Raw genomic sequence first — 16,774 nt, forward strand, 5'->3', positions numbered from 1 at the left:
CACCTGAGCAGCCCCCGAGAGAGCCGGCCGGCGGTGTGCCGCTCCCCCGCAGAAGTGGGGAAAGTGGCAGGGGGCACCGCCCTTCCATGGAGGTGGAAGGACGGCAGCCAACCCGGGAAGAACCAGCAGCAAACCCGGGGAGGGCCGAGCAGACAAAAGAACAGCGCAGGGTCCTGTGTCATTCCTCCGCGAAGAGGGGGAGCGACAATACTAACAACACCTATGAAAGTAAAAAAAACTTTCTATCCTTTCTTCTTCTTCTTCTTCCTTCTTTTTTCTTCTTATTTCTTCTTCTTCTTCTTCTTTTTTTTTTTTTTAAGATTATTTGTCTGAAAGAGTTAGAGAGAGATCTTTCGTCCACCTGTTCACTCCTCAGATGGCTGTAATGGCTAGGGCTGAGCCAGGCCAGAACCAGGAGCTTCTTCCAGATCTCCGCTTGGGTAATAGGAGCCTAAGCACTTGGGCCATCTTCTGCTGTTTTCCCAGGCCATTAGTAGAGAGCTGCATTGGAAATGGAGCAACTGGCACTCATTTGAGATACTAGTATTGCAAGCAGCAGTTTTACCCACTACACCACAGCACTGGCCCCAAAAGCTTATTATTCTTAAAAAGATGCTAAGAGAATTAATGAAAAGCGTTAGGAGAAGATTTTTATAAAACATATCTGATAAAGAACTTATGTCAAGAATGTATAAAGAGGGGCCGGCACTGTGGCACAGTAGGTTAAAGTCCCGGCCTACTGTGCTGGCATCCTATTTGGGTTCCAGTTCGAGTCCTAGCTGCTCTACTTCTGATCCAGCTCTCTGCTATGGGCTGAGAAAGCAGTAGAAGATGGCCCAAGTGCTTGGGCCCCTGCACCAACATGGGAGACAGGGAAGAAGCTCCTGGCCTCAGACCACCTCAACTCTGGCTAATGTAGCCATTTGGTGTGTGAATCAGTGAACGGAAGACCTCTCTCTCTCTGACTCTACCTCTCTCTGTAACTCTGTCTTTCAAATAAGTAAAATAATCTTTAAAAAAAAATTCATTCATCTGCACTCCAGACTAGTTTACTTTGTGGATGCTATTTAAAAAAAGAAGAGTTTATAAAGAATTTCATTACAAAAGGTAAATAGGAACTTTATCAAGTATGTATAGGTAAAAATATTAGCATGTGACAAGATGCTTAGTATCATTATGTGGTAGGGAAATGCAAATTAAACCAGTAATGCTATAATACCTATTAGAACAGCTAAAATTTAAAAAGTAATCATAATAAATATTGGAGGAACAAGAGTTCTCATATTTCATATGCTGTGATGCAATGTAAAATGGTATAACCACTACACTTTTTATTTTTTAAAATTTTATTTATTTATTTGAGAGGCAAGTTACAGACAGAGAGAGGGGGAAACAGAGAAAAAGTTCTTCCATCCACTGGTTCACTCCCCAAATGGCCTCAACTGCTGGAGCTGGGCTGATTCGAAGCCGGGTGCTTCCTCTGGGTCTCCCACACGGGTGCAGGGGCCCATCCTTCACTGCTTTCCCAGGCCATAGCAGAGAGCTGGATCTCAAGAGGAATAGTCGGGACATGAACCAGCACCCGTATGGGATGATGGCTCCATGGGTGGAGGCTTAGCCTACTACGCCACAGCACTGGCCGTCCACCACTACACTTTTAATTATTTTTTATTTTTATATTTTGACACAGAGTTAGACAGTGAGAGAGAGAGACAGAGAGAAAGGTCTTCCTTCCGTTGGTTCACCCCTCAGATGGCCGCCACGGCTGGTGCGCTGTGCCGATCCGAAGCTAGGAGCCAGGTGCTTCCTCCTGGTCTCCCATGGGGTGCAGGGCTCAAGGACTTGGGCCATCCTCCACTGCCTTCCCAGGCCACAGCAGAGAGCTGGCCTGGAAGAGGGACAACCGGGACAGAATCCGGCGCCCCGACTGGGACTAGAACCTGGGGTGCCGACGCCGCAGGTAGAGGATTAGCCTAGTAAGCCACGGTGCCGCAGCCACTACGCTTTTAACATATGATCTGTTATACTCCTAAATATTTACCTAAGTGTAAGCATATGTCCATATAAAGGCGGATACATAAACATTCATAGCAGCATTATTTATAAGAAGCTAAAACTGGTTAAAAATCCAGGTGTCCATTAATACGTGAATGATAAACAATTTGTGATATATCCATACAATGATTTAATACTCAGCAATAAAAGGAATAACTTACGGATAATGCAGCAACATGGATGACTCTCAAATGCCTTATGTTGACAGAAGGAATGTAGACCCAGAAAACAACAGTATAATTCTTGTGATTCCACCTACCCAAGGGTTGGAAAATGCAAACTAATATATTGTGACAAAACATAAATCAGAGCTAGAGTAGTATGGCTTGAAGTGGAAGGCTAAGAAGAGGCGTGAGGAGATTCTTGGAAGTCATGGGTATGTTCATTGTCTTGATTATGGTGGTGGTTTCATAGATAAATTGTACCCAGTATGTGTAGTTTATGTCAATTTAATCAGTAAAGCAGTTTTTAATATAGGCATATCATAGTCAAACTTCGTAAATTAAAGAAAAATTCTAAACCAAAAGAAAAACAAATTACATACTTAAAGTATGTATTATTATAATTAGTTATATCTGAATAAAACTTCTTATAACTAATTTTAAAAGATGCAGGTATTTAGGAATGTATGTAGAGGTGTTAAGGTAAAGAAAGCATGGAATGGTTATCTGGTAAGGCGGGCAGGTTTTCGGATCAGGGAGCTGTAGAGACTTCAAAGCTAATGGGCATATTCTGCTTCTAAAGAAGAGTACTAGGTACTGTGTAGTGCTCTGTTACTATTCATTTCTACCATTCTGAGTTCACTGGTATACATTTTTTTAGTGTATGTGATAAATTATGCAATTTTTGAAACTAAAGATAATTTGTTTAAAATAACATGGCCATCTTCCTCTGGATGTTTTCAATCTGATACCTTTTATTGATAATAATAAGTAAGAAAGATTGAGTCTCAATATTTTTTAAAGTTTTTAGAAAACATTTAAAATACCTGAAATGTAGTACCACCTCTAATAGCAATAAAAATGTTTATAACATTCATTATAAATACTTAAGTCCATAAGATTATCTTTCTTCATGTGTATCATTCCTTTTAATTTTTTAAAGTTTATTTATTTATTTGAAAGGCAAAGTGTGAGAGAGAGAGAGATAGAGAAAGAGATTTTCTACCTGTTGATGTTGGTTCACTTTCCATATGGAAAAAATAGCAGGGATTTGGCCATGCAGAAATCAGGAGTCTGGAACTGCTTCTGGATCTCCCACATGAATGGCAGAGACCCAGCTACTTGAGCCATTATCTGCTGCCTCCTCAGTTGCAGGTTAACAGGAAACTGTCTGAAGTGGAGGTGGGGCTTTATCCCTAACGCTCCCTGGTGGCTTTAACTGCTGTACCACACACCCCAACCCCCTTTATGGTTAAAATCTAAGATACTTCATTTTATTTATTTTAGAAAACAGTAGTTTTTTTTTTTTTTTTTTTTTTTTTTTTTTTTTTTTTTTTTTTACAGGCGGAGTGGATAGTGAGAGAGACAGAAAGGTCTTCCTTTTGCCGTTGGTTCACCCTCCAGTGGCCGCTGCGGCTGGAGCACCGCGCTGATCCGATGGCAGGAGCCAGGCGCTTCTCCTGGTCTCCCGTGGGGTGCAGGGCCCAAGGACCTGGGCCATCCTCCACTGCACTCCTGGGCCACAGCAGAGAGCTGGCCTGGAAGAGGGGCAACCGGGACAGACTCCGGCACCCCGACCGGGACTAGAACCCGGTGTGCCGGCGTCACTAGGTGGAGGATTAGCCTAGTGAGCCACGGCGCCGGCTGAAAACAGTAGTTTTTAAAATCACTTTCTCTGCGGCTCAGGTTTTTCTATAGAATCCAGTTAACTGGCAACTCTATTACAGTTATTATAGGATGATAAAAGATAGATGATTCTGTGGTTCAGATTTATAGAAATTCAGACCATAAAATAAAATTTTCATAATAGAACTTTGAGGCTCTACACTACTATTATATTATAACATTTAACCTATACCCAAAGTGCTGTTTTTCTGTTCACAGCCTGCACCAGCATGGACTACTTTTAGAGTTGGTCTGTTTTGTGGAATATTCATTGTGCTGAATATTACCCTTGTGCTTGCCGGTAAGTCATTTAAATTTTGGATTATTTTTATATATTAATGTGACTTTGTTATCTTCTGTCCATCTATAATGAATCAAACATGCATCTGTGAAAGGTGTCGAAAGGAGTTAGTTTTTGGTTTTTATAAATGATGTGGGGCTTTTTGTTTATTCTTTTTCCTTCTTTGGATATGGTCATACTTTAAAGCATTGCTAGTGTGTGATTTATTCATCATTTTCCAGCTTTTATGTGCTGTTTCAGACTTTTTAGAATTCAGTTATCAAGAACTTCAGCTTCCTTGATCATAGTTGAGGATAAATAATTTGTTACAAAATTCATTCACTAAAAATCATTGACTTTGCTTATTGGAGACCCTAACATTCTTTTCAGAATATATTGACAGTTACTTTGCATATTGTTTTAAGAAAGCTTGGTTATATAATTTTGTAGTCTGTGAGAGTTAGAAATCAGAAAGAAGGAGGAAGGATTGCTAGGAGCATTAGTGTTTCCCCGTTGAGAAATAATGTAACAGCAAAAGGTAGGCATAATCTTACTTTCTACAAAATTTGACATACTTCTTGGCAGCATTTCACATTGTTGATCACTACGTCTTGAAACACTTTTATTTATGGCTTTTTTTTTTTTTGGAAATCCATGCTCTGCTGGTTTTCCCCTTAAGTTTCGCCAGCAGTTCTTTCCCAGGATCCTTTGCTAGCCATACCTTTGATTGTGACATTGAGATGCTGAGGAGTACTAGCAGGCTCAGTCCTTGAGTTTTCTCTCTGCATTTCTTTGCTCCCTAGGCGATCTTATTCAAGCCTCTTGCTATGAATACCATCTGTATGCTAATGCTCCCAAGTGCAGTCTTCTCTGAATGACATTTGATTGTCTACTTAGATAGAAGTCTGATAGACATCTCAGACTTGGATATACAAAAGAACGCTTGATTTTTACCTTAAATATGCTTTGTCCTCTATAGGACACCATCTTTCATGCCATTTCTCAGTCTAAAAACTTCCAGCCTCTCTTCCTCGTACTCCATCTCCAGTCCTTCAGCAAATCCTGTCGCTCTGTCTCCAAAAGGTGCTCTAAGTCTGATCACTCCTCAGCCCTCTGCCAGTCCCGTCTGAGCAGCCATTTCTTGTTCAGCATGCCAGAGTAGCCTTCTGAACCTCTCTCCCTGCATTCCCTCTTGGCTCCTCACGTTGTGGGTTAAGGGGCCTCCCGGTGGGGCTTGTTCCAGGCTCTTCCCTCCCCGTGTGAGAGTTCAAGGAAGAAGCTTAAAGGTGTACAGGAAAGCAAGATTTATTTAAAGGGCAAGTACACGCTCAGACCTGAGTGTGGTGAACTTTTCATGAGAAAGGAAGAACTGCAGCCTTCACCAAAAGTGGACTTGTCCTTTCGTAGAGAGGGGGTAGAGCCCTAATTCAGTGCTCACATGGGTGGAGTTGGAGGCAGAGCTTGAGTGGCACTTGCTTCCATGTTCCTATCTGGGGGGTCTCAGACGTGTTATGGTGTCTCCATGTGGGGCTTGAGCACACACGTGGTCATCTCTAGGGAACACGTCTCAGCATGTGATGGAAAGGAAGGCTTAGTGCATAATGGAGAATGGGTGTTGAGGGCCTGAGGTCCATGCATAGGCATGGAAGGAGATGGGGTGTAGAGCAGTCAGGCTGTGGCCCAGATGCTGCTGGCAGTCTCTCAGCTCCTCTTTGTTTCCTAGCTACCTCCCTGCCCACATCACTGACAGCCACTAGTGAACTCCTTGCCGTGGCTTACAAGACCTCACAGGATCTCACCTTCCATCTCCAAGGGAATTCTTACTTCATATCCTGTCATCCTCCCTCACACTCTGCAACCACACTTGTGTGATTGCTATTCCTTGAATATACCAGATCCATTCTCGTGTAAGACATTGCCTTCCACAAGATGTGTGCAGGGCTTACTCTCTTACTTTATTCATAAAGGCCTCTATCCAAATGCTGCCCCTTCAGAAAGGCCTTTCCTGATCACCTTGCCCTAAAATAGTCTATTCTACTCCCTTTTGTCTTTTTAGCCTGCATTAGTTTTCCTCAGAGTGCTTATAATCCCATAACATTATATTGTGTACTTATGTTTCTTGTTATCTATTTTTCCACTGGAATGCAAACTTTTTGACTTCTAGGCTCTTGTCTCTCCTGTCCACCATTATACCTCCAGCACCTAGAATACCTCCTAGACTATAGTAGGGACTCACAAAATACTCGAGATGTTTGTATGGTTGGAAGAGAAGGAAAAAGATGAAAATAAGTGATAGACAGGAAATGCACAAATGGCAAAAGACAGAACAGAGTCTCAAATCTTCTTGCAGATAAGAACTTTTTTATGCACAGATAATCTTTATTTACCTTAAGAGTTTATATAATTATGCTCATAATTGTAACTGTGAATCATTAAGAAAAAAGTAATTTCTGCATGGTGAGATGTGAAAAGAAATACGATTTAGAAACAGATGTTACTTTATTTATTTAGATATTTTACTTGAAAGGCAAAGTGGGAAAGGAAGAAGAATATTCCAACTGCTGGGTCAGTCCCCAAATGGCTTCAAAGGTATCCCTGGCTGAAACCGGGAACCCAGAATTCCATATGGTCTCCCACATGCGTGGCAGAGGCCCAGGCACTTGGGTCATCATCCACTGAAGTTCGGTAGCTTGGGATCAAACCTGTGCTCTGGTAGAGGATGCTGGGATCCCAAGCAGTGGCTTCACTGTGCCACAATGCTAGCCCCAGACTGCAAAGAAATGCGGTTTATAAATACATGGTACCATATTATACCCACTATATTTTGTTTTGGACTTTTAGTGATCATAATAGTGCTCAAACAGAGGCGGCTTTTCTCATTGACATGCTTATCTCTATGGCAGGGATGATGAGTTTTTCATTTTTATTTCAGTTCTCTAAGATAGTGCAAAGCATATAGCAGATGTCTGAGAAATAAGTTACTGAACTCATTATTCCTCATAAATATTTTTCTTAAGGCTGTAACTTGAGCATTATGAAATTATAACTCAAGTCACAATGGTTTTTAGAGAGCATATGAATTTTACATAGTTAACTATGTTTTTGTATTTTCCTTCCCACCAGTTACTAAAAACCAACTTTATTGTTGTCTACCCTAACTTCATGGTTCCTACTGATAGGATTCATGATCATATTTTAAATATACTCCTACTTATTTAGGGTGAATACATTTTACTTATATAGCGTATATGGAAATTCTCCAATAAGAAATCTTTGACCTAGTTTATCTAGCCAGTTGTTGTGGGAAAAAACAGGTCTTCCTTGGTTTTAGTCCCAGCTCTAGCAGTTTTAAGGACAAAACTTAACTTCTCTGAAATAGTTTCCTCATCTGCTCATATTTAATGAACTTAAATATCCTTTTTTTAAAAAAAAAAAAGATTTATTTATTTGAAAGAGTTACACAGAGAGAGGAGAGGCAGAGAGAGAGAGCGATCTTCCATCCGCTGGTTCACTCATTTGGCTGCAATGGCCAAAGCTGTGCCAATCCAAAGCCAGGAGCCAGGAGCTTCTTCCGGATCTCCCATGTGGGTGCAGGGGCCCAAGGACGTGGGCCATCTTCTACTGCTTTCCCAGGCCATAAGAAGAGAGCTGTATCGAAAGTGGAGCAGCCGGGACTTGAACTGGTGACCATATGGGATGCTGGCACTGCAGGCAGTGGCTTTACCCACTATGCCACAGCATCGACCCCTAAATATCTTAAATTTTCAGAGTTGCTTTAGAAATCATTGATTGATTCAATAAATAAGTTTTATGGATCTCATGATTATTCTTGATACTCTGGAGTCTTAAGGTAGAAAAGAATCCCTTTCCTTATGAAATTTACTAGCCCATAAAAATCAAGGTACATATTAAAATAATAATGATATTGGTAGCTTTGGGATCTGCAGGGAGAGAAGGCCCACACTTCCGGGAATGGAGAGTCCCCACCCGCACTTCTGGGGATGAAAAGTCCTTGTCAGGGTCCCTGCAGGTGCCTAAAGGTCAACCAGTGGGGATCAGACCCGCCTCAACCTTTAACCCCCACGCCCTGTATCTACAAAAAGAGTCCTCCCAACAGAGGTTGGGACCGGTGAACCTCGCCCAGAGCGGAATTCCAATGAAAGCTTGTAAATTAATTGATTCATCTGGCTGGGAAGTTTTGTTATGTGCCAGACACCTTGCAGATATATTGTAAGAAGGTGTTAAATGTTCTAAGCAGTTCAAAGGAACAAGTGGTTACTTTCAATCCACAGCACCAGAGAAGGGTTTATGGAAGAAATGGCATTTATGTAAGATGTTGATGGAATGAAAGTCGTTCTAAGGGAAGGGGACAGAAGAGCAAAGAGATACAGTTGGTATGGGGTGAGAAGGATGAAAGAGGAGGGAGTAGGTTAATTTATATCTTTTATTTCCAAGATACGAGTGTGGTGTTAGCATCATCATTGTTAAATAAGACTTAAGAAAAAATAAACATTTTAATGTGAATTAATTAAAAAAAACTTGCATACTAGTATTAGGAGTATACATTGTTACAATTTCTGTGGAAAATAATTTGGTAGTATATGTAAAAGATGTAAATTGAGGTGTACTTTCCTTAGTAAATATAGGCTGCTTTTGTGAAAAGACTGATCTACTTTTTAACATGTGTGGTTTATGCATTTGGTATTATGCATTATGTTCTCTCACCTCAGAACCCTTTACTTGGTGGGAGTGGATAAATATTGTTAAATCCAGCTATCTGTCCTTATTTATCTCCCAGTGGGTGCTCAAAGATAAATGTTGAGAGTTAGAGAAAACACAGCAGTAGTAATGCATGTATGAGCATGATTTTTTTCCCCAAACATTCACATAAAAATGTGCATAATTGCTGTGGTTTCTCAAGGGGACATGGCCTGATGTTTAGTAATTTGCCTGAAAATCACATATTCTAGATACTCAGTTTCATGATGATGTACAGTTGCCTGCTTTGGCTTTTTTTTTTTTTTTTTGGACTTGTTTCCTTGACAGATTACTAGCAAAATTTAATACAGTTGAAATATATCAAGTTCATTTATTGGTTTGATTATTTAGAGTGAATTTAAGGGTGTGAAAATAGGTGCTTTCCTATTTAGTATTTAGTAGTAAGAGAATTAATTGTTAGAATCTCTTTTGAGAATAATGTGTTTATATTTACAATCACTTTGATCAGGCAGTTTTCTTTTTCTTCTTCTTTTAAGATTTACTTATTTTTTTGAAAGGTAGAGTTACAGAAAGGAGAGGTAGAGAGAGAGAGAGAGGCCTTCTATCTGCCGGTTCACTCCCCAATGGCTGCAATGGCCAGAGCCGGGCCCATCTGAAGCCAGGAGCCAGGAGCTTTTTCTGGGTCTCCCATGCAGGTGCAGGGGCGCAACCGCTTGGGCCATGTTCTGCGGATTTCATGGGCACAATATAATGCAGGGAGCTGGACAGAAACCAGCACCCATGTGAGGTGCCAACACTGCAGGCAGTGACTTTACCCACTGTGCCACAGCACAGGCCCCAGGCAATTTTACTTCTTACAGTAACTACAGTACTTGTATACATTGGTGTAAAGATATATATGCAAGGAGAGTACTCACTGGCATTTTATTTATAATAGCAAAAACTTAAAAAAAACCACTCAAATACCCACCAGCTGTGAATGTTTAGGTAAATTATATTATCCCTATACAATGGAATATTACGATGAGTGTTGTAGTGGTGTGAATAAAGTGGGCACAGTGCCTTGAAGAACTATTTAGCATATTTACCAAAACTGAACATATACTAACCTATGACCCCGCTCTTATAGAATGCCTATGTACAGTTTTCACCAAGAGACATGTGTGAGAATGTTGAAATTACAGTACTGTTTGTAATTGTTCCCTATCTGGAAACAACCCAGATGTTCATCAGTATTAGAACTAGTCAGTGCTAATAAATTTTAATGTACTTGTACCTAGTGAAAATAGTATATAGTTACGAGAATGAAATCCACACACAAGAACATGAATGAATCTCACAAATATGTAACAGAAGGCAGTAGACACAGTCTTTATTACATGATTCTATTTATGTAGAGTTCAAACAACAGGTAAAACTTTGTGTTAGATAACGATTAGGATATGCATGCCCTGGGGGTACGTGGGGAGTTTTTTGGATGCTGCTACTATTTTTTGTTCTGTGTACTAATTCACTTTATTATTTTCATCATACTATATATTTATGATTTATCCACTTTTCTATATGTGTATAACACCTGAAAGTTTACATTAGAGGTGTGTGTTGTGCCACAGTGGATTAAGCTGCTGCTTGGAATGCTTGCAACCCTTAAAAGTGCCTGGTTCAGGTACTATGTACTCTGCTTCTCTAGCTTCTGGCTAGTACACGTGGGAAGCATCAGATGATGGCCTAAGTACTTGATTCCCTGCTACACACAAAGAAGACCAGGTGGAGTTTCTTGCCTCCTATCGTCAGCCTTGTCCAGCCCTGGCTGTAGTGGGCTAAAAAAAAAAAAGGCTACATTTGAAAATGTTGGAACCTGCTCTGCTTTTTAATTCTGTCTATTATTATTACCAGCCATTTGATCTTATTTATATGATCCCTTTAACACTTAATCCTATCTATTTGATCACTTTAACACTTAAGATGGCATTTTTACCACCCAGCTTAATAAGATTTGGGGTCCCATGGTAAGTTTTTAAACTGTGCCCTTAGAACTAAGTCAGTAGGAATGTATGCAGAACTATACAGCTTTACAGTTAAAAACTTCCTCCTCCACTCTTACTTTTTACTGAGATCTGTTTTCAGGTGACTTTATACACAAATGATTAGCTCTATGTTAAGTAAAGTGTTCAACAAATAGCATGAAAAAAGAGGAAAAAATACTATTCTTCGACAGTCAAGACAAGGGCTGTTCAAGTCATTGCTTCTCAAAGTGTCAATTTTACAGATTACATTTTAGGTGCTCTATTAGTTATCACAGATCAAGGAGAACATACAGTATTTGTCCCTTTGAGACTGGCTTATTTCACTAAGTATGATTTTTCCAGGCTTATCCATTTTATTGCAAATGACCAGATTTCATTTGTTTTAACCGCTGTGTAATATTCATAGAGTTCATATCTCATAATTTCTTTATCCAGTCTTCAGTTGATGGGCATTTGGGTTGATTCCATGTCTTAGCTATTATGAATTGAGCTGCAGTAAACATGGGGGTACAGATGACTCTTTCATATGCTGATTACATTTCCCTTGGGTAAATTCCCAGGAATGGAATGGCTGGGTCATAGGGTAGATCTGTATTCAGATTTCTGAGGTATCTCCAAACTGATTTCCATAGTGGTTTTACCATTTAACATTCCCACCAAGAGTGGGTTAGGGTGCCTTTTTCCCACATTCTCACCATCATTTGTTGTTTGTTGATTTCTGTATGAAAGCAATTCTAACTGGGGTGAGGTGAAACCTCATTGTGGTTTTGATTTGCATCTCCCTGATGGCTAGTGATCCTAAACATTTTTTCATGTGTCTTTTGGCCATTTGGATTTCCTCTTTTGAAAAATATCTGTTTGAAAAATTTCTTACCATTTCTTAACTGGGTTACTTGTTTTGTTGTTTGTGGAGTTTTGTGATCTCTTAGGTCCCTGCTAACCACATGGGAGACCTGGAAGAAGCTCCTGGTGTCAGCCTGGCCCAGCCCAGTTGCTGCCATTTGGGGAGTGCACCAGTGGACAATGATCTCTTCTCTCTCTCTCTCTCTCCTCTCCCCTTTCTCCTCTCCTCTCTCTCTCTCTCCTTCTCTCAGTGTAACTCTGACTTTCAAATAAATGAATCTTTAAAAAAAAGTCGATTCATATTATAGCATGTGACAGTGCTCCTTTCTTTTATGGCTAATATCCCATTTTAGGTGCATACCACGATTTTTGTATTTGTTAATTCATTGATGGACATTTGGATTGTTTCTGCTTTTTGACTATCACGAATGGTGCTGCTGACATGGATTTGTGTACCTCTATAACTTCTTGGGAAACTGCCAAGCTAGAGGCTGCAGTATTTTCCATTTCTACCAGAAATCTGTGAGGGTTCTATTTTCTGCATATTCTCTTCAAGGCTTGTTATTTTTTGAGTTTTTTTTTTAATCCATCCAAGTGAGTATGAGGTGACATCTTGTTTGAATTAGCATTTCTCTATTGACTGATCATATTAATCATCTTTTTTTTTTTTTTTTTTTTTGGCCAGGCAGAGTTAGAGAGAGAGAGAGAGAGAGAGTTATAGACAGAGAGAGAGAGACAGAGAGAAAGGTCTTCCGTCCATTGGTTCACTCCCCTAATGGCCGATATGGCTGGCACTATGCCAATCTGAAGCCAGGAGCTGGGTACTTTCTCCTGGTATCCCATGCAGGTGCAGGGCCCAAGAACTTGGGCCATCCTCCACTGCCTTCCCCGGGCCACAGCAGAGAGCTGGCCTGGAAGAGGAGCAACCGGGACTAGTACCCGGCGCCTCAACTGGAACTAGAACCAGGGTGCTGGTGCCACGGGTGGAGGATTAGCCAAATAAGCCACGGCACTGGCCGTATTAATCATCTGTATACTTACTTGTTGATCATTTGAATGTTTTTTGTGGGCAAATGTCTATCCAAGTCCTTTGCTCATTTATAATTGGGATTGTCTTTTTTTTTTTTTTTTAAGATTTATTTTATTTATTTGAAAGAGCTGGAGAGGCAGAGTCAGGGAGAGAGGTCTTCCATCCGTTGGTTCACTCCCCAGAGTGGCCGAGCTGCACCGATCCGAAGCCAGGAGCCAGGAGCTTCCTCTGGGTCTCCCACGTGGGTGCAGAGGCCCAAGGACTTGGACCATCTTCTACTGCTTTCCCAGGCCTTAGCAGAGAGCTGGATCAGAAGAGGGGCAGCCAGGACTAGAACCGGCACCCATATGGGATGCTGGCACTTCAGGCCAGGGCTTTAACCCACTGCTCCACAGCACCGGCTCCTGTCTTTTTTCTTTAAATTTATTTTATTTATTTGAAAGGAAGAGTGATAAGAGAGAGAGGGAGAGAAAGATGTCTTTCATCTTTTGGTTCACTGCTCAAATGGTTGCAATGGCCAAGCATGAGACAGATGAAACCAGAAGCCAGAAATTCCATCCTGGTCTCCCAAGAGGGTGACAGGGACTCTTGTATTTGGGCTATCTTCCACTGCTTTCCCTGGAGTATTCCAGGGAGCTGGATTGGAAGTGGAGCAGCTAAGACTTGAACGGGCGGTTGCATGAGATGCTGGCATGGCAGCTTAACCTACCGTGCCCAAACTCCAGCCACCTGGTTGTCTGTTGTTAAGTTATATGAATTCTTTACCTATTCTGGACGCTAGGCCCTTATCAGGTATATGAGGGTACTTAAAAAAGATCCTGGAAAAGGGGCTGGCACTGTGGCATGGTGGGCTGAGCCTTCACCTGTGGCACCCACATCCCATATTGGCACTGGTTCATATCTCGGCTGCTCCTCTAACGATTCAGTCCTCTGCTATGGCCTTGGAAAGCAGTGGAAGATGACCCAAGTGCTTGGGCCCTGGCACCTGCATGAGAGACCTGAAAGAAGCTCCTGGCTCCTTTCTTTGGATCGGCCCAACTCCAGCTGTTGTGGCCATTTGAAGAGTGAACCAGTGGATGGAAGACCTTTCTACTTGTCTCTTCCTCTCTCTCTCTGTAACTTTCTCATAAATAAATTAAAAAATCTTTAAAAAAAAGTTCATGGAAAAAATGAATTGTGAGTAAATTATGCATGGATTTCAAACTTTTTTGGCACCACAATCAGCGTTTCTTTTAATTCCATTTTCCTGTGAACCTTTTGGTGTGCCGTCATATGATTTGCAATTCTTTTCTTCCATCATATAGTCTATCTTTTCACTTTCTTGATATAGTTCATTGATATGCAAAATTTTTTAATGTTGATGAAGTGCAATTTAGCTATTTTTCTTTTTTTTGTATATATTTTTGTTGTCATATCTAAGGACCCATTGCTAAATCCAAGGTCTTGAATATTTACTCCTTGTTTTTCTAAGATTTTTGTCATGTTAATTCATATATTGAGGTTTTCAACCAGTTGTGAACTAATTTTTGTATATGATGCGAGATAGAGCATCCAGCTTCGCTTTCTGCGTGTGGTTATCCAGTTGCCTCAGCTCTAGTTGCTGAAGACATTTTTTTTTTCTCTGAATTTTCTCAGCATTTTTTAAAACTAATTGACTGTAGATATGTGAGTTTATCTCTGAATTCTCAGTCATATTCCATTCATCTGTATTATATTTATATAATATATCTGTATATAATTCATCTGTTTATATTCCTGTGCCACACTACTTAGATTGATATAGCTTTGTAGTAAGTTTTAAAACTGCAAAGTATGAATTCTCCAACTTTGTGGCTTTTCATCATTGTTTTGGCTGTTTGAGATTTTTTATAATTTCCTAAATTCCCTGTAATTTTAGAATTGATTTTCAATTTCTGTTAAAAAAAAAAAGGCATTGATTGGAGTACATTAAATTTGTGGATTGCTTTTTATGTTATTGCCATCTTAACAGTAGCAAATCTTCCAACCTCTGACATGAGATTTCTTTGCATATGTTTAAGTCATTGTTAATTGCTTTCTGTAATATGTTTTAGTTTTCAATATACAAGTCTTTCAATTCCTTGATTAAAGTTATTCCAGGGTATTTTATTCTTTTGGATGCTGGTATATACAAATACAACTGAATTTTGAGTATTGACCTTGTATTCTGCCTCTACTGAATTTACAAACTCTTACAGTTTTCTTGTGGATTGTTTGGGATTTATATTTATCTGAATGTTGTAATGTACCTATGACTTTTGCTTGGGAATCAAGATACAGAACTTTAATTTTCCATTGATAACATCCTAACTAGTCTTACTTCCAGATTTGCTACCTTGTAGTCTATTTTCCACATAATAGCTAGAGTGACCCTTTAAAATGAGTAATCCAATCATGTCACTTAAGTGCAAAACCTTATGCCAGATTGTACATCAAAATAAAAGCTTAACTTAACAAAGTACTATAAACCCCTATTTGATCTGCCACTGCTGACTCAATACTTTACCTCCTGTTCATTCCAGTCATAGTGTCCTTGGCCTTCATCCTGTTCCTGTTCCTGGACCAACCTATCTTAGGGCCCTTTATGCTTTCCCTGTACCTAGAATCCTTTTCTTCCAGTTTTTCTGATGATTTATGCTCTACTTCCTTAAGATGTCTACAGATGTCATCTCCTTAGAGTCTTCATGGGCCATCATACATAAAATAGCTTCTAATACAACATTTTATCTCCTACCTTATTTTTTTTTTCAAATCTCTTTTTTTTTTTTTTTTTTGACAGGCAGAGTGGACAGTGAGAGAGAGAGACAGAGAGAGAAAGGTCTTCCTTTGCCGTTGGATCACCCTCCAATGGCCGCCGCTGCAGCCGGCGCACCGCGCTGATCCGATGGCAGGAGCCAGGATCCAGGTGCTTTTCCTGGTCTCCCATGGGGTGCAGGGCCCAAGCACCTGGGCCATCCTCCACTGCACTCCCTGGCCATAGCAGAGAGCTGGCCTGGAAGAGGGGCAACCGGGACAGAATCCGGCGCCCCGACCGGGACTAGAACCCGGTGTGCCGGCGCCGCAAGGTGGAGGATTAGCCTATTGAGCCACGGCGCCGGCTCTCAAATCTCTTAATACTGTTTGACATTATAAAGCATAGAAGTTTTCTTTTAAAGATTTTATTTTATTTATTTGAAGGACAGTGTTAAAGAGAGAGGTAGAGAGAAAAATGACTTGGATACTAAACTGTAAACCTGATACTCAAGGCTGAGATGTTTGAACATTTTTATTGGAGAGCTATTGAATCATGATTCTGAACGTTTGTGTGGGCAGTGGAATTGAGTGTGCTTAGCGGTGTGAATTTTGGAGCAAAACTGTCTGGGTTCAAATCCTGGCTCTGCCTTAGACTAACTTAATAACCCTGAGCAGATTACTTAACCTTTGTGCTCTGGCTTCCTTGTGAATCAAGTGGGGATCGTTTTTTAACTCATTGAGTCATTTGTTTTGATTAAAGGAATCATTATTATATGTAAAAATACAGAGAATGATACTTAGGGATAGTAAGTAGTTTATAAATGTTAACAATTATTATTTATGAAACATTTAAATTTTCATAGGGCTCTCATGTGTACTGTTTCTTTTCATTTTCACAGCAACTCTGTGAGGTAGGTATTACTTTGTGTAGTCTGCTGGTCAAGAAAACAAAGTCAAAAAGGTTGTGACATGATGGATTTCCCCAGCTGACCGCTGGTGTTACATTTCTAAGTCATTTCCCCATGACGCTCTGTCACCTCAGGAATGAAGGGACGAGTGGAATAGCATGCTACAAGTCTCCGCTTAGGAAAGTATTCTAGTGATTGAAGAAAGCAAAGAACCTGGAGCCAAGGTTATCAGGCTTTGAAATAATATGGGTGTAGGTTTTATTTTGAAAAAAACTTCTTGTGCTAGGACTATGCCATTGAGAATGGAAAGATACCTAAAGGAGACATTCTGGATT

General features: G+C 40.3%; 1 protein-coding gene across 1 annotated transcript in view; it reads left to right on the top strand.

The window, feature by feature from the left end:
- Positions 1-16,774, top strand: part of XPR1 (xenotropic and polytropic retrovirus receptor 1) — a 227,427-nt gene that overhangs the window by 143,708 nt on the left and 66,945 nt on the right. The window contains exon 7 of the mRNA XM_051857042.2: positions 4,101-4,182. Coding sequence (XP_051713002.2) covers positions 4,101-4,182 — 82 coding nt within the window. The remainder of the gene's footprint in view (positions 1-4,100; positions 4,183-16,774) is intronic.

The sequence above is a fragment of the Oryctolagus cuniculus genome, chromosome 7, assembly GCF_964237555.1.
Source record: "Oryctolagus cuniculus chromosome 7, mOryCun1.1, whole genome shotgun sequence".
In the NCBI taxonomy this organism is placed as follows: domain Eukaryota; kingdom Metazoa; phylum Chordata; class Mammalia; order Lagomorpha; family Leporidae; genus Oryctolagus; species Oryctolagus cuniculus.